This window comes from Thamnophis sirtalis, unplaced genomic scaffold (genome assembly GCF_051295495.1).
Source record: "Thamnophis sirtalis isolate CommonGarterSnake01/CBP01778 unplaced genomic scaffold, rThaSir2_p1.2 scaffold_7, whole genome shotgun sequence".
NCBI classification, from domain to species: domain Eukaryota; kingdom Metazoa; phylum Chordata; class Lepidosauria; order Squamata; family Natricidae; genus Thamnophis; species Thamnophis sirtalis.
This window is the reverse complement of record NW_028261387.1, coordinates 41272184-41296049: the sequence shown is the minus strand read 5'-3', so window position 1 is coordinate 41296049 and position 23866 is coordinate 41272184. Positions and strand designations below refer to the sequence as shown.

General features: G+C 40.1%; 1 protein-coding gene across 4 annotated transcripts in view; it reads right to left on the bottom strand.

The window, feature by feature from the left end:
• Positions 1–23866, bottom strand: part of SLC6A9 (solute carrier family 6 member 9) — a 61754-nt gene that overhangs the window by 20082 nt on the left and 17806 nt on the right. Inside the window, exon 1 of one of the 4 annotated variants that reach the window (XM_087719797.1) lies at positions 6426–6584. The exons of the other annotated variants lie outside the window; for them this stretch is intronic. Within the exon in view, the coding sequence (XP_087575923.1) occupies positions 6426–6569 (144 nt within the window). The 5' untranslated portion in view covers positions 6570–6584. Of the gene's footprint in view, positions 1–6425; positions 6585–23866 lie in introns of those variants that run through there. 4 annotated transcript variants of the gene reach the window in all.

Sequence of the window (23866 nt, the reverse complement as noted above, 5' to 3'; positions counted from 1 at the left end):
GAAAACCCAAAAAAAAAGTCCTACTGTCAAGTCGAAGGACGGATCTTCCATTGCTGGCCTGTTAAAACGTCTAATTCTGACCAAGATAATCTGATTAAGTTGCAAAGTGAGCACTAATGAGGCGTGCACTCAGTTTAATTAATGGAGCTTGGCCCATTCAAGCCACATGATTTCCAGTGAGATGGGGGCTCCAGCTTAAAATGAGCACAGTAAAAATCTGAAGTTAGAAGCTCCCAGCGTGTCTTCATCGTGATCAGTAGAAGTTTGGGATCAATTTAGCATACAGGTAGTCCTTGATTTATGTCTATAATGACCCCACAATTTCCACCAAATGTCTTGAGGGTCATAAACCTATGTGACTGGCCCAATTTTATAATCTTTTTTTGGCACAAGTTGTTTAATGAATGCAGCAGCTATAAAATCAGTCCATTCATTCCTATTGGCATTTTTTTTTGCCGGAAACCAACCCCACAGGCCAATAAAAGGTAGAAAATGTTGTCAATCGTGGTCATGTGACCAGAGAACATTACAACCGATGGTATAAGTGATCCTGTTGCTATGTGCTCAAAATGCAGTCATGTGACTGCAGTGGGCACACACAGGCCACCCTCAAAATTCTAGCATTGGGTTGTAAGTACCTTTTGGTGTATCCGCTGCAAGTTTGAATAGTCACTACGTGACCGTTTATTAAGCAACTTCCTTAATAAGAAATTCAGTCAGGAAATCATTTTTCCTCCTGCATGCCAGGAGAAAGGTGGGTTCTGAAATTTTAGCCACCCGGGCTTCATTCACCTTTGCTCATCTTTGCTATTTGCCAACCCCACAAAGAAAATGGTTTAGCAAGGGAGGATTAATTCCCCAACAGTTCCTCATTAGAAGAAAGCCCGTGGATTTATTTCCAGGGAAGATCAAGGCTGAGAACAGTTATGGCTGCTCATTTAGGGACTCTGTTTCTAACCGGGAAAGGAGAAGTGAAACAAGTTTTCTTCACATGGTTCATTGCTCACATCTCGTCTCAGTTTAAAGACAGTTAGGTATTTAGGCAATAAGGCAAAATATATGTTTGGTGGAAGTTATGTCCGGTTCTAGGAACATGCAAGCCATGTCAGTATGGCGTGAATTTGAATAATAATCCATTTCCACATTTGTATTGGAAATACAAATTATTAATTTGTGGATTATTAAAGCATACCAATATGAATATGTTACAGTTATGCATTTTTAATCCCTGTTTCTTCTGTTTAAAAAACATTAAAAATAGCTATATATAAAACTCTTAACACCTGATATATATCTTTGCCTAATATTTGTATAGTTGAATATGCATTTGTTTTATATTCAATAATCTTACATGCATCTTTGCTGCCCATTTTGTACACATTTTTGTATGCAATTTGAGATGAGAAATATTAAATAGTATTAGCAGACTAAATGCAGCTACAGATTGATTTTTTAAAAGAATTTATGTAATGTACCACTTTATGTAAAAAAGAATTCTGTGATAGTTTTTAAAAAGCTCCCCAGTAACTTATGTTCCTGCAATTTCATAAAAACCGAAAAAAAAACCTCACTCTTGATTTCTGTCAATAACAAGATAGGAAAACTCACCAGAAAATAAATACAATATTGCAAGAGAATAAGATGTTGGTCTAAAGAAAATATTGCTGTAAACGAATTGTATCAAATAAGTGTTGTGTTCAGTCAGAGGGTCAACTCAAACATTTCAAGATCAAATCTTCTAAGCATGCTCTGGGAATACTGGAAGAGAGGTATACTGACTTTTGTGAGGAAGGCTCAACACACTATTTCATTCCTATTGAATCAGGATGATTTTATTGCTTGACTTGGTTCGGCCTTACAAAGATGATGCAGAATATGAAGTCTTCCTTCCTTCCTTCCTTCCTTCCTTCCTTCCTTCCTTCCTTCCTTCCTTCCTTCCTTCCTTCCTCCCTCCCTCCCTCCCTCCCTCCCTCCCTCTCTTCCTCCCTCCCTCATTTCTAGGGATGTCCTAATTGGTAAACTATGATTAAACCATCTTTACCAATCAGAATACCAAACTATTTTCCTTGCCTCAGCATTACAGTTCAAATACAATTAGTTTAAAAACATGTACGTTTAGGGATACACATTCACTGACATGTACATGAACTCATCTGTGGAATAAATAACAAATCCTTCCTTTTCTATGTGCACATTTACAAACACACATTCTGTTCTTGAACTGTGCAGCACTTTAAATTCATTTCCAAAAAGGCGAACTAGATCATATGGGAGTTGGAAAATTCCTCTCAATAACTTTTTCAAACAGTCCCATCTTTTTAGAAATCACGCAATAGCTGGATACAGCTACAAAAAGAAGGTATGTTTGCTCTTGCTGGTTCTGAAACATCTGAGTATTGCACAGCCCTAATGTATATAGTTCTATTTAAGAAATGTAGTAACTGCCAGAGTGACGCCTGAATTAGACTGCAGTAGCAAAAATACAATTTTAAAAACCTGCAAATCCTTTTTTAGCAAGTAGTTACTAAGGGACATGTTGCTCTTGCAGTCATGAGGGAAGGTCTGGGCTGAAAGCCAGGTGGCAAGTAGTAGTTGACTAGAAGCCAAGGGAAATCCTTCTTTGGATCCTTACTCATGCATTTTTCGGATCAAGTGCAGCCTTACCTGACTCCATCAAAAAAGATCACAATCAAGTAGGTGGCAGAGTGACCAGCCTACACAGGTATGGAAAGGATCAGCGCTCCCTAAATCCATCCTGTTCATAAAAAGGTGTCTTTATTACCAAAGGACTTGGGAAACCACTTCAAGTGTCAATCATAACTGAGAAAGAATGAATCTATCCCTAGGTTCAAGTTGCTCAGAAGCATTAGTGTGCAAACTGTAGTATCCAGGTATTTGTTTTTCCAGACAAAGCTCCAAATTCCAAAATGCAGGAAAATGAACTACTAGTTTAATATGTGGCCCTTCCTCATTATAGCAGCTCCCCTACTCATTAGTTAATGTTGATTTTAAAAGAAAGAAAAGTTATTTGCTTCACTGACTGCAATAATGCTTTGGACTCCATCTGGCATATAGGGATGATGAACCTTAAATTGCCACACAAAGCAAAATAGAGAAAAGATGCATGACCTGATTAAATCTATGCATCCACTCATCAGTGCATGATAAAAATAAACAGGCAAAGCGAGATTTCCAACCAGGCATAAAGGAATTAAACAAGAATGCAATTCTACAAATTCTTCCACTTTCTAACTCATCCGTGAGTTGCAACCAACTTCACTTACGCTTTGTCTTGAATTAAATGGTTACTATCTATTTCTATTGGTATTACTTTCACAAAAGCACCAGGCAAATCTAGTGCAGTAATAGAGCCCTATAAGTCAGATGAGAAGAAACTTCTGTGTTAGCTTTTAACCCTCCAACAAGTGATGTCAAGGCTGCTCCAGGGAAAGTGACAAGTCAGATGTCTTTGAAAGCTAAAAAGAAAGGAAGTGGGAATGGACATCAAAACTCTTATCTAATTCTAATGCAAACAACACATTTGTTTGCAGACTGAAGGTGTGGGCACTTGTTCAGTTTGCATTCCTAGTTCCTAAGTTCCTAATGATAGTCACTAAGCTTAAATTTGCATAAAAATAACCTAGCAAAATTTTTTCAGCAATAATAAATTACTGACTTATGCTCTTTATTCTTCCTTTTTCTTTCACTGTATTTGAAAATATACATGTGAAAATGAGGGCAAATATGCTGGTTTTGGTAACTCCAGAAGTTCTTGAACAAATTTTAAAATATGTATTTGTATGTATCTTTCGGTAAGTTAATTTAAAAAAACTTTGTAACTTGCAACTGACTTTTTAAAATGTTCCTTGGCTGAATCTTGATAGAAATGATGGCATGGCCAAGACTGTATCATTCTAAATAGTTTCAAATTTACCATCTATAGTTTCTATAGGCAAATTACTAAGGTAAACCATATATAAACAGTCAATATTTTTATTTTAAAAATACACTCATCTTCACTTGAACAAGTTACAAATAGCCTGATTTATCAATCTACCTATGGAATTGGCCAGTCCCATCATTAGACCAAATGAACAGTATGTCCTGGGTGGAATAATAGGTCTGTGTATGTCCCACACGGCTTGTCTCTGATCAATATTGGAAGATTTAACTGTCAGTTTAGTTTGTTTTCCTAACTGTTGGCCTCAACAACAACACACCAGGGGCTAGGTTTACTAAGGGAATAGCTTCTTCAAATGCTCTCTGTGCTCTGAGAATGACTCCAAGGGCAATGGCGGAACTGGTAGTGCCTCCTATACTTCATGGAAATATGCTATTCAAGGGGAAAAGGAAGTATGAACATTGATAATGAAAGATATATAAGGATGTATGTATGTATGTATGTATGTATGTATGTATGTATGTATGTATGTATGTATGTATGTATCTTTCCCATGACTTTATGCTTGGCCGTGCTGCATTCAGTTGGAGTTTTTGTTCAAATTTATAATTTGATTGCATTTAACAAGAGAGACAAAAATATTTGCACTTTTCCAAGAGTGTAACACTTACACTATATTTTGGACATTCTATATACTTAAATATTTTGGAGAGTTAATTCTTTTCCAAATGTTATTCTTTTAAAAAACATATTCTAATCACGGAGGATTCAGTTTTGGTCACTATAGAAAGTGGTCTAAGAAAAGATTTCCATAGCAAGGAGTGAGCTAGAATCTTATTTCACCACCTCCTATTTTATTTAGTTACTTTTTCCATTCAGTTCAGCTTAATTCTATGGTAGCTTAACGAATCGATTTCCAGAGTTCCCTTGCCTCACAATGATGTGTAATATATTAGAAATGGGTGGCACATCGATAGAATTTGCTGCTATGAGTGAGAATTTTACCTCATCACAAAAAATTGGTAGTACTCGTCAAATCATTTATGAGATATGACACATTAAGGAAAAAAAAGTTGATTATGGAAGATAATTAATCATGCAATGTAATGTATTTCATTCTATAGAGAAACTCAGCTAGCATTTGCAAAATCTGAAAAAATGGAAAAGGAAAGCAATATAAACACAGCTACTGAATTAGGAGGTAAGCATGCACACCACAAAATCACAGCAAAGAGTGACTATAGAGTTTGTGCTCCTCTATTGAGATACTGTAATTTCAGCTCTTTTATTAAGGATTCATTGCCTTTAACAACCGTAGATCAGGTATGTTGAAAAAGGGAAATATGCTGACATTCCTACCCTGCTTTCTCTATATTTTAATTTTAAATAATGTTTTTCTTCACAAACCTGATTATGACATGAAAAAAAATTATAACATGCCTATTAACAAAACATGCAGTTCACATCGGGAACTCAATGACCCAAGATATCAAGGCCAATAGACACAAATTAGGGCCAGGTTTATATGCGCGCACACACACATCTATCATTCCAAAGCTTTTCCTAAGCCTTTTGCTGCTGCAAGGGGAAAAGAATGAACATCCTGCATCTTTTTTCTTCTGAAAAGGGACAGGAAGGGGCAAATGGGTAAAAGCAGCAAACCTTAAAAAGAGAACTACTTTGGGAAGCCCTGAGAAGATATCTAGACCAAATGCAACACAATCTTGGAATTAGTGGACTTGTGGGAAACGTGCATAGAACCATAAAAAAAAAACTTACCTGTTTGCTATAATAAATGTTTATTTCATTTTATAATGAAACAGTTTCCTGTTTGGGGCTCTTCTCTGCCCTTTTCATCTTAGCAAATGTAATGTCATGTACAAGTTTAGGAACAGGATAAATTGTGGTAGTGTCGAGTACTTCCTGTTTCCCAACTACACATGGAAAACTTAGAGATGGCAGGGACTCTCCAAGGAAACCAGAATGGCAGCTTCCCGGAATGGGAGGACCCCGCCTTTTGGTGGCTCACAAGAAGAGAAGACCTGTGAATCCCCAACTAAAATTATTGCTTCATTTTGTACATTTCCCCCCCTACCCCCAAGAGCATAATTGCAACATGCTGGCTTCCTGAAGCAGGTGGCTCATCCGCCAAAATACCCTCCTCTGCCTGCGTGTCTTGGACTTTAGCGCTCAAATCGTTTTGTGTACTACCCCCCCCCCATAACAAGCAAACTGGCAAAAATGCAGGAGCCACATTGAGCCTGGTAATTCCTCACTTCATGCCGCTGTCTCCCTGGGAGCCAGCACAAAAAGGCTTTGAAAGCGTGTAGCCACCGGCTTTTATTGAGTCTCCGGCATTAACTTTTCCCCTTTCCTCCTTCAGTAACTTGCTGCAGGAGCAGCAATATCATTGTGCTAGGTGATCAGCTTTGCAGTTCTCACACACGTGCCTCTGGTGGTCTGTCATCCCCATCAGCAAACAGCTCCTTCCCACCTGGTGCTTTAGGAAAGGTGGCCCACTGACCTGTTCTTGGGGGCAAGGTCTCCCTTGGCCGCTCATTCCTGATATCTTAGGGTGTTGCAAGCACTGCTGCTGCTCCTGCTTGCTGCTTTCTTCCCATCCAGTCCTGCTGCTTCTGGGGTGATAATGCGCTTGCCTCTTACTCATGGACTTGGCATTACTTTCAGCTCAGTTCCTCCAGCACCATGCTGCCCCCGCCTGCCCAGTCCCCTGCGTGCCCTACCGGGAGCCCATCAGCATTATGTGCCCAGACACATAGCTCTGCAGCTGGTTTCTCTCCTTCTTTTGCTCCGCTTCCTTTCCTGCACCCCACATGATAGTGTAAGAGCCCTTCACATTTGAAATCTTATCAATACCTCTCTTCACTCGCAGGAGGCAAAATTTATCTCCTGTCTATTCTACCATATTGATGTAGGCAGGGAAACTGTTCGGGCCAAACTATGCAATATCTTGAATAACTGCAGCTGAATTTTCCCAGTATTTTGTCCTTCATTGAAGAGTAATCCAGAAAATGCCCCATTAGAACAAAGCAAACTCATGGGAGAAAGGAGCTTTTTACATTCATTTCACAAATACTTTTCCTCGTTGAAAGTCTGCATGGGCACACATGGACCTTATGTGTCTTTCTGGAGGCTTTCACATTGTATATTTAAATTGATCCAAAATGAATGAAATGAAATATTATCAGAAGATAAGATAGTAGGATCCAGCAAAATTTACAAATAGAGCTGGGGCTAGGGATATTAATAGTATAGTTATTTCTGCAAAAGTATTTGTTTAGATATAAATGTTGAAATAATTACTCCCACAGAAAGAGAATTTTAATATTTTTATACAGTAAGGAAGAATATGACTCAGACTTAGTACACATTCCATTTATTGGGAAGTTACTACAAATAAATAGGCAACTTTGAACTATTGCTTTCTCTTCAACTGTTCTTACAATGAACGTAAGCTGTGCCCTACTGGTTTGATCCCTAGCTCATTCAATCTGGCAGTCTGTTTTCACAAAGGCCAACCAACTGCAGAAGGAAGCCCATCTGCAGATGGCCGTTAGAGGTTTTCACTGCCACTGATTCCCTTGACTTCCTTCAATTGGTCCAACACTTTTTTGAAGCCAGCAAAGCTGATAGCCAACGTCACATCTTGTGGTTCTGAATACCAAAGTTGAATTACATTTTGTATTTTCAACAAAACCTTTTTATCTATCATGTTTCTTCTAAGATTCAATTTCATTGCATGAATTTGGGTTGTGGTCTTTTGAGAAGGGGAAAATAGCCTTTCCTTGTCCGTTTTATCTTTTGTACACCTTAATCCTAGAATGCTTTTATACAACTTATTCATGTCTTTTATTCACTCAAGTGAATTTATTAACTTCCTTTCTAGACCAAATAGCCTCATATGTTGCAATCTTTCCTCATAGAGAAGCTGCATCAGCTCCTTGATCATCTCAATTATCCTCAATATTCCAGATGTGGCTTCACTATTGATTTATAAAAGGGTATTGTAGTATTGACATCTCATTTTCAGTACCCTTCCTTATTATCCTTAAAATGTTATTGGCTTTATTAAAAAAAAACAGATGCCCACTGTGTTGACATCTTCATTGAACATTTTACCATTACTCTGTTCCATTTCAGCAGTCTCTAAATTATTGCTAGCTCCAATTCCGTTAATTTGTATGAGTGGTCAGAATTTTTTGCAGTAATGCACATCACTTTATATGTGCACTCTTCTATTTTCCAAGCTGAATGGTAATAGATAGCTTTCAAACCGAGAACTATCTTCTTACAAGTACTTGGACATTGGGATGCAAGAGTCCCCATCAAAGCAACCCAAGCAGAAGGCTCTCTAGTCTCTTCAACACACCCAAAGAAGGTAGTCCTAGGGTTTTAGACAGAACACATCAGAGAATAAACTACAGGCTTCTTTCATGCAAACTGTATGCTCTGCTACAGTTCCTACTTTATTATAGAGAATGTGAGTATAAAACAGCTGAGGCAACAGGCACCTATAATCTTAGCTGCAGGACAAATAAGGTGGCCATAATCTGAGATGCAAAGAAAGTTCATGGTGCCATTGTATTACCAGTTAGAACTGAGAGAAGGAAAATCCTGAGCTCCATGGCTATATTTTATGGGGAACTTATTGTATCACAGTAGGTTCTACTATTTGTCTACTCAGCACACATACACCCAGTGCTGAAAGAGATGACTCAGGCATCTGATTTTGTTCTAATTAGGATTAATTGTCTGGATCCAACTACTGACCACTATGACCATCCCAATTAGTCAGCTTTAACAAATGGAAAAAGAGATAATCTGCTTCAAAAATGGGCTCAGACCCCATATTGTGTCTGGACAAGGAGAAGGGTAGCAAGTAAGGAATTTGAGTATTTGAGTATTTGAAAATTTATTTATAGGCCGCCCTTTTCCCTGGGGGGACTCAGGGCGGCTTACAACTCATGGGGAGGGGAATACAAACAATAACACATAAGAGCAATACATAATTAAAAATAGAACACAACATTCATACCATTCGGGTGAGGGTGAGTTACATTCTTTAACCCCAGGCCTGACGGGATAGCCAGATTTTAAGGGCTGTGCGGAAGGTCTGGAGGGTGGTGAGGGTACGAATCTCCACGGGGAGATCGTTCCAAAGGGTCGGAGCTACTACCGAGAAGGCTCTCCTCCGCGTAGTTGCCAGTCGACACTGACTGGCAGATGGAATGCCACCATTGAGCCCTCTTAGCTGGTCTGAGATATTCTTCAAGCTGGGTGTTCAGGCTTAGTGTTAGCATGCAGCTTGGTTTAGTTTTGGAACCAAGCGTGCTTGGCATACATTGAAGAATACAGCTTTACTGGTATCTACACAAGTAAGCTACATCATCAGCACTGCCTCATTCACTGTGTTCATATGCTCCCTCCTCGCAGGGCTATTTTAGGCTTGGCTGGTGCAGCCTGATCTTCCAAGGGCTCCTGCTTGCAAGCACCTGTTGCAGGGCATCCTGAAAAGACCAACCAATCCTAGAATTGATAAGAAGCTAGGGTTGCTGGGAGGCCACTGAAAGACCTGTATATATAGAACACCACATTCTCTCTAAGGCTGAGGGTAATCTGGGTGATAGATGTGAAAGACTTGATGATGAAAGTCAATACTCTTCTTTCCTCCCATTCCACATGGATGCATGTGTGACACTGCTTCATAGGTTATATTCTGGACTGCTGGCTGAATTGGTAACGGCAGGTTGCTAATACAGTACTACAGGTAGTCCTCGACTTACAACAGGCCAACTCTGTTGATCTGTAATCAGTTCATTTAGTGACCATTCAAAGTTACAACGGCACTGGAAAAGTGACAATTTTTCACACCTATGACCACTGCAGGATTCCCGTGATTTACATTCAGATGCCCTGACAATTGGCTCACATTGATGAGGGTCGCAGTGTCCCAGATTCATGTCATCCCCTTTTGCAACCTTCTGACGAGCAAAGTCAACGGAGAAACTAGATTCACTTAACAGCCATGTTACTAATTTAAAAACTGCAATGATTCAATTTACTAATGTGGTAAGAAAAGTCATAAAATGGGGCAAAACTCACTTAACCACATACATTTTCAGCTCAATTGTGGTCGTAAGTGGAGGACTACCTGTATAGGTTGAGGACTGTGAATTGGAAACCCACTCTAGACATGAGGGAGGAGGGCCAGGTGAAGCCTGCAACTTTCCTCTCTTTTTGTTGTTTTGTATTTTAACAATTATCGTGGGGTGTGCTTGTGTGGAAATGCCTGTTGAGTGAAAGTGATGGGACTGGGGGTGCGACCTGGAGCCCCTCCACTGAGTGCAGAAGCAGAAGTGGATGGGGGGCCGGATCCGCCCCTCGCCCTAGAGTGAATGCTGTGTGTGGCCTGCCGGGAAGAATGGGGGCCATGGGAGAGGGGGGGTCTACGAGTGGGGAAGAGGGTCGGAGCATTTCAGTCATGACCGGGAGGGGCAGATATGACAGGAGCCGTAAGGCTAGCCATTACCGGGGAAGGACTCGCTACATTACAGCGATTCCTTGTTCCGGCCCTTCAGGTTCACCTCAAGAACCTGGTGGCAGAGGAGTTCAGGGCCCTGGTATCAGGTTGCTGTTGCTAAATGTCAGGTCTGTTGTGAATAAGGCTCCCCTCATCCGGGACTTGACATTAGATGAGGGGGCAGACCTGGCATGTATAACTGAAACCTGGCTGGGCCAAGAGGGAGGAGTCCCCCTCTCAGAAATGTGCCCAGATGAGTTTCGGGTGCTTCACCAACCACGACACCAGTGAAGGGGTGGGGGAGTAGCAATGGTTGTCCGGGAGTTGTTAGTTCCTCGCAGGATCCCTGCCCCAGAGATTGTGGGGTGTGAGTCCCTTCTCTTGAAGTTGGACCTAGGGGTTCAAGTGGGCTTGTTCCTGACATACCTACCTCCCAGCTGCGTCACAACAGCCTTGCCTGCGCTGCTGGAGTCAGTAGCCGGGTTGGCGGTGGAGTTCCCCAGACTAATGGTGCTGGGGGACTTTAATCTACCGTCTCTTGGCGAACACTCTGAAGGAGCGCAGGAGTTCATGGTCTCCATGACAACCATGGACTTGACCCAAATAGTTCAGGGCCCAACTCATAGAGCGGGACACACACTCGACCTCGCATTTCTCTCGGGGCAGTGGAGATGTGATCTGGAATTAAGGGGAATAGAGATCTCGCCCTTGTCATGGTCAGATCATTCCTCGCTGAGGCTTGATTTCAGGACACTACTCCCCCACTGCAGGGAGGTGGAGCCGATTAAGTTGTTCCGCCCCAGGCGCCTGATGGACCCTATGGGATTTCAGAGGGAGCTTGGAGAGATACCTGACTCCCTTGCCCGTAACCCCACCGAATCCTTAGTCGCTGCCTGGAATGCTGCGGCGACTGAGGCACTAGATCGGATTGCGCCTTTGAGGCCTCTCCGCGGCAGTGGATCCAGGAGGGCGCCTTGGTTTACCGAGGAACTCCGGGAGTTCCGGGAGATAAAGCGCCAAAAGAGACACCTAGAGCGACGTTGGAGGTCTAGTAACTCTGAATCTGATCGAACATTACTAAGAGCCTTTATTAGGACTTATTTAGTGGCGATACAGGCGGCAAAATGCACTCATTTTTCCACTCTTATTGCGTCCACGGAATCTCGCCCAGCCACCCTGTTCAGGGTGACCCGCTCCCTCCTGAAAGGTGAGGGGGTGGGGGAACCCCTGCAGGGAAGAGCTGAGGAATTTGTTCAGTTTCTGTCGGACAAAATCACTCAGTTTCGGACAGACCTAGACTCCGCTTGGGCATTACCAGCCGAGGTGCTGAGGGCAAGTCCAAGTCGGTTTTCCTGGGAGGAGTTCAAATTTGTCACCCCTGAGGAAGTGGACAAGGCCATGGGAGCAATGAGCGACTCCACCTGTTTACTGGACCCGTGCCCTCCTGGCTGGTTTCAACCAGCAGGGAGGTGACACGCGGCTGGCTCCAGGTGATCACCAATGCTTCTTTGCAGGAGGGGTCTTTCCCGCAACCATTAAAGGAAGCGGTGGTGAGGCCCCTCCTCAAGAAGCCTTCCCTGAAAAACTACCGTCCGGTCTCCAACCTTCCTTTTTGGGGGAAGGTTGTTGAGAAGGTGGTGGTGCTTTAGCTCCGAAGGACCTTGAATGAAGCGGATTATCTGGATTCCTTTTAGTCTGGTTTCAGGCCTTGGTACAGCACAGAAACCGCTTTGGTCGCTCTGACCGATGATCTTTGGTGGGCTAGGGATAGCGGGCACTCCTCTATCCTGGTGCTTCTTGACCTCTCAGCGGCTTTCGATACCATCGACCATGGTATCCTTCTGGGACGTCTGGAGGAGGTGAGAGTGAGAGGCACCGTTCTACAGTGGTTCTCCTCCTACCTCTCCAGTAGGTCGCAGTCGGTGTTGGTCGGGGGGCAGAGGTCGACCCCTAGGCCCCTCAATTGTGGGGTGCCGCAGGGTTCGGTCCTGTCCCCCTCCTATTTAACATCTACATGAAACTGCTGGGTGAGATCATACAACGGCATGGGATAAAGTACATCAATACGCAGATGATACGCAACTGTATCTATCTGCCCCGTGCCAACTCAGTGTAGCGGCGGACGTGATGTGCCAATGCCTGGAAGCTGTCAGGATCTGGATGGGGGTAAACAAACTCGTACTCAATCCCGACAAGACCGAGTGGCTGTGGATGCTGCCCCGAAGGACAGTTCAGACAGTCCATCCTTGATCCTGGGGGGTGAAAACTTACTCCCCTCAGAGAGGGCCCGCAATTTGGGGGTCCTCCTGGATCCACAGCTGACACTGGAACACCACTTGTCAGCTGTGACCAGGGGGCCCTTTGCCCAGGTTCGCCTGGTGCATCAATTGTAGCCCTACTTGGATCAGGGTGCACTTCAAACAGTCATTCACGCCCTTGTCACCTCAAGGCTGGATTATTGCAATGCGTTCTACATGGGGCTACCCCTGAAAAGCATTCGGAGACTACAGCTAGTCCAGAATGCAGCCGCGCGAGCGATATTGGATGTACTGAGATAAACCCATATTACACCTATCCTCCGCGAGCTGCACTGGCTGCCAATTGTTCTCCGGGCGCAATTCAAGGTGTTGGTCATTACCTTTAAAGCCCTACATGGCTCAGGACCAGCATATTTGCGAGACTGCCTACTGCTGCATACCTCCCAACGGCCGATAAGATCCCACAGGTTGGGCCTCCTTAGGACGCTGTCAGCCGGACAGGGTCGGCTGGCGGGGCCTCAGAGGAGGGCCTTCTCTGTGGCCGCTCCGACCCTGTGGAATCAGCTACCCCCAGAGGTCCGGACCTCCCCCACCCTCACGGCCTTCAGAAAAGCTGTTAAAACCTGGCTGTTCCGGCAGGCCTGGGGCTGTTGACCTTATTATGTAGGGTCCAGCCCCAATTTGAATGTATGCATGTTGGAGAATTTTAATCTTTATTTTTATTTTATTTTGTTTGTTTTTCTTCTCTTGTTTTGTGTAAGCCGCCCGGAGTCCTCCGGGATTGGGCGGCCTATAAATCTAATAAATTAAATTAAATTTTACAGAAGCAAAAGAGCTTCACTGTGGAATAAATGTTTGCAGTTCAGAACCCATAATACTGGACTGAACCAATAAGCTAATTAACAAATGCAAGTTTCCTATATTAGGGTTGACCCACAATTCATTTTGTAGAGCTTCATTCCAGCTTCTTCTATTCAACTCACAAAGATTTCAAAGATCAAAGATTTCCTGATTTTGCAACCTAGTGGTCCCAGAGTATAGGAAGTCTGGACTAAACTCATTACTGTACAAATACAGGTTAGTTAAGTACCGTATAATCCCCACATTCAAATAGACAATATTTCTAGTGACCTCTGTAACTTTAACTAAACCAGAAACATTTAGCTTAGTAGCAATTGGTGAGGATGAATCTTAATGTTATCATCTTGATTTATTGATGTCCCTGATTCCAAGATGGGATGAAGAAAAGTGAGGAGCATGATCTAAGTGGAAGGGAGCGCAGGTCTTAATGACATGAATTTAAAATAAGATATCCAAGATTGTTTTCTTCTGATGATCTCTAGCTGCATTTCTTCTTCTTAGCATCATGACAGCCATTTCTATGGTAACAATTTACAAGGTCACCTTGCACAAATGTGACCATCTGGTGACATTCAAATAGTGGATAGGAGGGTGAATGAAAATGACACACCAATGATTTAGATTTACCCCAAAATTTGGATATATTCCAAGAATATAGAAACTATCCTCTCCTTGAGTTCTGATCTCAGCACAGCTTGCTTTGGCTTTTTTATTAGGGAGAGTTACCTAGTACAGCCTATGACAGAATGTTAAGCTTCCCTGCTCCCTTCTATGGCTTCAAGCAGCCCAGATGTTTTCTGAACATCAACATGAAGAAGACCAATGAGGCATGAATGCAACAACAGACCATCGCAGTAAAATATGGACAAGGAGGGGGGGCAGGTTTATGCCAGATGAGGTCTGGGGGCTACCATAGCTAAACACAGAGGGGCTCTAGTGTGGAGCCAGTTGTTACAAAATGCTAGGCTTGACCAGTCTCTCGTTCTGCATGATCTTGTTTCCACTGATGCACGAAAAGCAGTTAGGAACACCAGCAGTTTTTGATGTGATCAGTAGGGGGAGCTAGTTAGATTAGGCAGAAAAAAAATTAAACATACAGATTAGAGAAGTTTTCTGCTGTTCACTATAACAGCGGCCCCCAATCTTTTGGGCACCAGGGACCAGAGGTTTTTCCACAGACTGAATAGCAATAGCAATAGCAGTAAGACTTATATACTGCTTCATAGGGCTTTCAGCCCTCTCTAAGCGGTTTACAGAGTCAGCATATTGCCCCCACAGTCTGGGTCCTCATTTCACCCACCTCGGAAGGATGGAAGGCTGAGTCAACCTTGAGCCAGTGAGATTTGAACCGCCGAACTGCACTGAAGTGGCCTGCAGTACTGCACTCTAACCACTGCGCCACCTTGGCTCTCAAGGGACGTGCCTGCATCCCACACATGGGGCTTCACTTATTTGCGCATCCCAGTTTCTGGCAAATTGCAGCCTGGTCTGAGCCGAGGTGGCGCGGTGGTTAAATGCAGCACTGCAGGCTACTTCAGCTGACTGCTAGATCAGCAGTTCAGCGGTTCAAATCTCACCGGCTCAGGGTTGACTCAGCCTTCCATCCTTCCGAGGTGGGTAAAATGAGGACCCGGATTGTTGTTGGGGGCAATATGCTGACTCTGTAAACCGCTTAGAGAGGGCTGAAAGCCCTATGAAGCGGTATATAAGTCTACTGCTATTGCTATTGCTATTGGTCTCGCTCTACAGACCAGGAGTTGGAGACCCCTGTATTTATAGTACATTAATCCAACACAGCATGCTTTTTTATAATAACCAAGCAATAGGAGCATGTATCCAAATCATAACACCACTCTCCAGAGTATATTGAAAATGCAAATATGTGTCAGTATGCACCACACTGACGTGTCTTCATGTATTTAAGTAATTACTCTTTAAAAAATCCTGTGTGTTCATGTACATACCAGCTATTAATAAACATGCATTAAGACTAAAACTTGCAAACGATAATGAATTATCTTCCAAGGACTGCTTGGAATTGCCTAACATAACATAGATTTAGAACTGCTAATTTGTTTTTCAGATCAAACATTGCATTTCAAGTTTGCTTTTGACAATACTTAGTTTTGCTTCTGTCAGAAATTTATTTTATAATTTGGATCCTACTTTTTGGTTCCTATGCGGCAGCATTACTATTTTACTTAAACGGAATAGTTCAGTCAGATTAAACTTATTATGAAAACTTATTATACCGGAGTCAAATTCCTTTGAGATTGCTAGCGGGTTATAAAGCATTGTAAAGTGAATAAAAAAGATAGGCAGGAAAAATAATAAATATTAAATTGTAAGTAAAACACAGATCACACCTGAGTAAAAGAAACTACAAAGAAGGGCTCGTAAAAGCCATTTTCCCATTTGATGTGTCAAGGCATTTCATAAATTCTTCAAAAATCAGTTGCCTGCTATGAACTGTAAGAAAATATATGAGACGGAAGTCTCAGACATCAGCATACAGCCAGATGCATGGGGAGAGAGGATACTAAGGGCGTTACACAGGCAGGGAAGGAATACTTTACTATACAGAGCTACCAAACAGACTCACTGAATTATCCAAATCATAAGACTGGAAGGGACGTTGGAGGTTGTCTAATCCAACACCCTGTCCAATGGCAGGAGGCCTTATATCATCCCGGAAAAATGATTTTCCAATCTCTTCTTGAAAACTCCATCATGTTTACAAATGTTTAAGAATAGACTTGAATTATTGCTTTTACTGACATTTATCGTAAACTTCATTGAAATCTTTATTATTTATATAAGCTGAAAAACATAATTTTCCTGATAGCACTAACAAGAAAATAAAAGGACCATATTGGAATTCCTTACAAATTTAGGTTTTACCTGAAAACAACTGTGTGGCTTTCAGAACAAGAAGCATTTTATAGACAGGATACTATAAATAAATGACTAACTTATCATTAGGTACTAGAATTTTTTCCTAGGAGATTGTAAAATAAAACCAAGAGAAGATTTGACAATCGGTTTTTCAGTGGTTTTCTTATATACAATTATTAAAAAGAGTTAAAGTGGATTATAGTTTTTGTTTTGAATAATGTAAAACTGGGTTTGAAGCAGAATTATGCACTAATGATGAATACAAAAGTATACACTTTTGTTAAAATATGAGAACAAGATTAAGTGAAAGAATGTACCGGTATGTCAAAGTGGTCTAAAAACTTTGATCGCAATATACAAATGGACAATGGTATAAAACAGAAAAAAAATCACTTATGACATGTAGTTTTTACGATAGAAAAAGCTGTTTCATAATCATACAGTAAGAGACAATTTTGCAATCATATTTAGTTTTACTGTAGAGGAAATCAGAAGCTTCTTTCTGTTTCTTTTTATTCTTTTTCACTACTACCATGTTTCCCTGAAAATAAGACAGGGTCTTATTTTCTTTTGACCGCCAGAATAGGTGCTTGGCCTTATTTTTGGGGAGGTCTTACTATTTTTCTGGTGTAGGAGGCAGCAAGCGTGGTCACCTCATGCCTGCTGCTGTGTTGCAATATTTTCGGGGAGGGATTATTTTAGTGCATGCACTCAAAAGCCTGATTGTGCTTATTATCCAGGGAGGTCTTATTTTCAGGGAAACAGGGTATTTTTCCTTTTTTCCTTGTATCTTTTTTCCTTTGTTTTCTCTGTTTCATATTAGTTTGTGCAAGTTTTTATGTTCTCTTTAAAATTAACAAAATAAAATTTTAAAATATGATAATTCCTTATGACAAGACATAGGGATGGCCACTAAGCATCCTTTGGATAGCTTTAAAAAGGGGATAGAATCAATTTATTACTATCTCCAAATTTCAGTTGATGAGAATATCTCCTACTTGTTAACACACCAGTGGTATCATGTTGGTCACTGAGAGAAAGAAAATGCTGGATGAAGATTGGCCTTAGCTTGATCTAACAGAGCTGTTCTTACAAACTCACCCAAAAAGCCAAACAAAAACAAAAAAGTCTTTCCTCTTAAAATACATGAAATGGGAAAATAGTTTTAGCTTATTTACACTATGCAAGTTATACCAATACACACATTTGGGGTAGAGGTGTTGATGGAATTAAACACCTCACTTTCCGGTAATAGTAATGTCACAACAGCTATCAGTCTTTTTCTAGCTTATGCGGCAATTCAAGGGCTATTTGAAATAACTGAATATACTTATGCAATCATTTGTCTAACATAAGGAACCTCTGGCAGACACTTATGAGATCTAGGACAGTTCCTTCAACTCTTTAGCAAGGGGAAGACTGAATTTTTATTCAGTATTCATAAAACAATAACCATGTGCTATAGCGTAAAATGGGATACAAATCAGGAATGCAAATATTTTTAATCTGCAACTGGCAGCCTTCTTGAGCCATGCCAAATATCAGACCAGAAGTTGTTCAAACATTCAACGTACAAAGAACATTACAATATAAGCAGTATTACTGATTAAAAGACAAATATCTATCTATGAACAGATCTGAGAGGTACGGTAGACAAAGATAGGACAGAGAATTCAATCCATGCTGTATTTTTAGTTTAGGAATATTTCACCACTATAGATAGTCCTCAAGTTATGACCACAACTGAAACTGGAACTCCTATTGCTAAGGCATGTGTCATTAAGCAAGTCACATCCTATTTTATGACTTTTTTTGCTATTGATTGTTAATGGAATTACACAATTGTAAAGTGAATCCAGCTTCTCTCACTGACTTTGCTTGTCAGAAGCCAGTCGGGAAGTTCGTAAATGGCCATCATGTGACTCTAGGATGCTTGTTATAAATACCAGTCAGTTGTCAAGCATCCTAATCATGATCATGTGACGGTCATCACTTTTTTCAGCACCATCGTAACTTTGAACTGTCACTAAAACAAATTGTCGTAAGTTGAGGACTATCTGTATTATACATTTTGCTGCATCTCATAGATGGTACCTGTGGAACTTCGCCATATATGTGTCTACTCATACTTAAGCCACTTGTCAGCCAATGCCACTACTGTAGGTTGGAACCTTAACTGATATTTAATTAAAAAACAATAGTAATTATCAGTTACAGATAAGGGAATGCTATGGCTCAGCAGTTAAAGATGCTGAACTTGTCAGCTGGAAAGATGACAGTCTGGGTTTGAGACCTGAGTATTGTGCAATGGGGTGAGCTCCCATTACTTGCTCTAGCTCTCGCCCACCTAGCTGTTTGAAAGTATGCAAATGCGAATAGATAAATAGGTACACTTTAGTGGAAAGGTAACACTTTCTGTGCACCTTGATATATAGTCATGCTGGCCACATGACCACAGGCGTGTCTTTGGACAACACTGGCTCCCTCAGCTAAGAAACAGAGATGAGCATCGCCCCTTAGAATCAGACACAACTGGACAGGGGAAACCTTTACCTTTTTTAATCCTAAAATATTTATGATGGCAATGCTTATTGGTAGCTCTAACAAACAAGTAACGTACGCATATAAAAAAGTCACAGGAAGTTGATTGGGAGCTCCTGGTGTTGCTTCCTGGAGTTCCCCCATTCAAGTAATAACCAGGTCCAATCCTGCATACCATAGCTGGCTGGAAAATTCTGGGAGTTGAAGTCCACAAGTCTTAAAGTTGTCAAGTATGAATATAATAATATAATATAATATAATATAATATAATATAATATAATATAATATAATATAATATAATATAATATAATATAATATAATATAATATAATATAATATAATATAATATAATATAATATAATATAATATAATATAATATAATAAATATAATATAATATAATATAATATAATATAATATAATATAATATAATATATGATATATGATATATGATAACATGATAATATAATATAATATAATATAATATAATATAATATAATATAATATAATATAAATGTATGTATGTATATATATGTGTGTGTGTATGTGTGTGTGTGTGTGTGTGCGTATGTGTATGTATGTATATATATATATATATATATATATATATATATATATATATATATATATATATATATATATATATATATATATATATATATATATATATATATATATATATATAAAATGTCGCAACCCCCGGCATGCCCCAATTATGGGAGGAAGCCAACTGCTTCCATATCTGTCAATCGGCTCGTCACAAGAGTCCATCACGACAGAAACCCAATATTTTTACTGTTGCCTTTTGTACATTTGTGTTGTATTTTTGCTGATAAATAAATAAAGGGAGACTTATAGATCTATTTCAAGCTATTTAGCTCTCATCAGCTAGCCATACCCTTACTCACAGGCTCGAATCCCAGTAAGGGTATGGCTAGCTGATGAGAGCTAAGTAGCTTGAAATAGATCTATAAGTCTCCCTTTATTTATTTATCAGCAAAAATACAACACACACAAACACACATATATATATTGTTCATACATTAATTTATTTTTAAAGATTATATTGGTATCAGATATGAACAGATTAGGAAGATTAAAGTACCCACATTAAAAGACAGATATATTTAATCAAAATTAAATGCAGCTATAGTTTGATTACTTAGTATAATATCACAGTTAATATATTACAATATTTTATTAATTTTTTCAAAATTCTTGTAATAAAATTATGGAATAACATCAATGTAATTTTAAAACTTGTCTATTACAAGCAAAAGGTCCCATTAAAAGTTATCTACATTTTTTTTTAATTCTCTGGAAAGAACCTGGCAATGAATGTTTATACCAGAATAAACAAATACAGGCTTGTATTTCTTAAAATATTGTGAACACATATTTCAGAACACATAAAACTTGAAGTTATTTCACATATCTAAAATTCATTTTGTCCTACTCACCAAAGAACTACAACATGCTTGTAGATAATTTAATTTAGATATTATGAAATAAACTGCATCACTCAATGTCTCTCATAATGGGGGGGGGGGGTTATGAAAAAAATGCTTATCGACCTTATCATATAACACTCGCAGGATCTGCATATACCGTAATCTCATGATCTAAAGCTCAAAAGTTATCCTGCATTGTGATTTATCTTCTGAAGACAACAAAGGACATTAAAAAGAAATATACTTCCAATGAAATATTCTTTCCTCTGAATTTCACACTGAATCTATCTTCCAGGGTGCAGTAAGGAAAGGTATCTCTGCTTAGAGAAAACAAGGAGTGGTGGTATGGCGTTCTCCCTTCCTGCTACTGTTAAACACATCTCGCCACATCAGAGAATCCAAGCATGTTGGTGCTCGAACATCTGTTTTCATAGAGAAACCTTGTAGGTTACAAACTCCGAGTGTTTGCATAAAATCTTGATTTTACTCAACCTGACTTAAGATACATATGGTATAATGACATTAAGTGAAGGGGATGTTCTGCTTCTTAGCATCAGGTAGAATTTTACATTGAGAGACATCTCCATCTTCAAATTACAATTCTGTAGTCTTGAAGATTTCTGTCAAGCAGTGTTTGCAGACTTGGTGGTTACATTATACTGCTTTTTGAATGTAGATAAATAAACATCCTTTCTAAAGTTTCCAATGTAGCTTGCTCTTACTTGCAAATAACAAACAGATTAACAGAGTTGGACGGGACCTTATTGGTTTTTGGACTCAAGAGATTTTTTTTATAATGCTTTTTGGACTCAAAGTCACATTACTGGAAGAGGTGATAATGAATCTTTGGCTCATATTTGGAAAGAATTTAAATCCCCCTCCACTTACATTATTATCATATGAAAATCATCAGACCCAGCAATGCTGTGGAGATTTAGCAGAAGATCTATCAAACTATAACTATCAAATAAACGGTAACTATCAAATAAAATCAACCAAGTCTTAATATCTAAAATGTTTAATGAGATTGCTATGCTAAACAAGCTAGTACTTTTGAGATATTAGTCTGAACTCGAGACTAGGATTAAATATTTCATTCAGATTCCAGAAGGTGAACTATGGGACCCCTGATTAAAACAAACAGAAGGATACCAGCAGTAATAGCACAATGAAGAAAGGAGCAACTGGTAAATTGGGAGTTTACAAAGCCACTTCTGGCTTGACTGTTTATTCGTCCTAGAGGACAGAAATATTTTCTCACACCTTTTCTCACACACAACATCCCTGTGGGTCTACACTGACCAGTACTATCACCACGTCATAATACTAAGGCATTAAAGCATATGGGTGCCGAGAGACTGATAAGTGTTTGATGACATATGGCCAGACAACCTAAGCTCCACCTGTCCTAAATTTCACTTTAAACTTCAGGAACAAGGGCAAGCAGTCAGGTAACAATAACAGTCTTCATAGGAGGGAAGGTATTTTCCCCAAGTATGAAATGTTAACTCTATCTAGCTCCCCCATTCACAGGTGGAAGTTTTGTCCCTGTCATGGATGCGGAGAAGTGGCTGTGCCAGGCACATACATCCTAAGGCTATTTTCTCAGGCCCTGCTGATGATCAATTCTCCAGGGCTGCTCAGGCAGAAAATCCACATCAACCCCCCCCCTTCCTTTGTTCCATCTTATTATTCCAAACAGACATACTTCCGCAGCCCAATCAAGACTCAGCACCCCCTGTGTGTGCGCAGGAGGTGGCTTGGTCAGGGGCCAACATGCATGAGCCAAGGCTGTTTCTGAAATCTCCACAAACAAGTCCAACATCTCACATTAATTCACAACCTCACAACTCAGAGCATAACCCCCTTGCATTGACTTTGAAATAAACACAACACCATGGTGGCCCCTGTTTCTTTGCCACCTAAAAATATTTCAAAAGATGCTGCAAGCACACAAGCAGACAGAAAAACTGCTCAAAAGTCAGGAGCCACTGGCCGAACTGTTGTGCCAGCAAGAGCAATGGCAATCCCAAGTACAAAACATCATGTCCTTAAAATAAGCAAAATGGTGCTAACTGGTGATGGGGGGGGGGGGAGTTGGAAATGAACCTCTTTAGAAAGTGTTTGCACACACTTACACACATACTTTCCAGGAGTGTCAGAGAAACAAAGAGAATTTGTGTATGGTTCTCAGCACTGTGAAACAGGCAACTGTCAATGTTTCAGGATTCATGCCAGCCTTCTCTATAGTTACTGGGTTTTCCGACAGGTCTTTAAAATTTAAGCAGTATCAAATGCTAGATTGTTTCTCCAGAAGATGTCATCCTGCAGCAACTCTGGAACTGGTTTTCTGCCTACACTATCTGAGTCTTCAACTCACTGTGGACAGCCTAGCCCTTAGAGGGATGCTCTAACTGGCTGGAGCCTGAGCTTTGTCTATCCGAACTCAGGAAGGAAAGGAATGGACAGAGCTGTTTTGCTCAAGTTTACCTATCCTCCACCCATCCTGATATTAGCTATAGTAAGTTAGTCTTATTTGTTCCCTGGGGTGAAGAGAAACCAAGAATCTGTTTGCTGTCACTTAAGATTTTTTAAAAAAAATTCCCTCCCTCCCTCCCTCCCTCTATCTCCCTGGCATAAAGTTCCTATAAAAATGATATGTAACAAATATTTGGCAAACATAACTTTTCATCCCTCTCCCACAAATACACACACTTTGTAAAAGAGGAATGCTTTGTCAGATTTTTTTGTGGACCAACTTCCAAGATTCAGCAACAAGTGGAATAAAAATGTTCCGAAGTTCAGATTTATACCACAGTATCCAGAAAAGATAAATATCCAAACCTGTTTCCTGTGCTTCAAAACACTACATTTTTCTTATCATTGATTGTTTTGCTGTAATAGTTAAAATATGTACAGTAATAACAGTTATACATGTTTGTAGCTATAATAACATCCTATTCTATCTCAATCTATGTTTTGACTTCCTAGAAGTTGCCTGTTGCTCAACTCTTCATTGGTTGGTAAACCTGATCTCTCTTTTTCATCATCTTTTTTGCCAGTATCTGTTCAGAATATGGAGAAAAATATTGAATTGTGCAAGTCATCCTCTCTGGATAAAGCAGGATTTGTATTCACTCCTCTGAGTAGGGCAATTGGATTTAGCAGCCAATTTCTTTAGCCAAGATGATCTGATTTGGCCATACTGGTTCTTTTAGTATTAATTCTGTGAATGGGAGGGTGGAGTCTTATTCCCAGACCAGTATACTGCAAAGTAATTAAGTCTATGAAGCTAAGGTGATTTTTCACTTCAGCTAATTTTTCTCTTTTCTTGTATTTCCTTGGTTTATTAGAACTGGATATATTTTAAGAGGCTAAAATGATGTGGGGAATTGTGAGGAATCCATTCTTCAAAGATCAA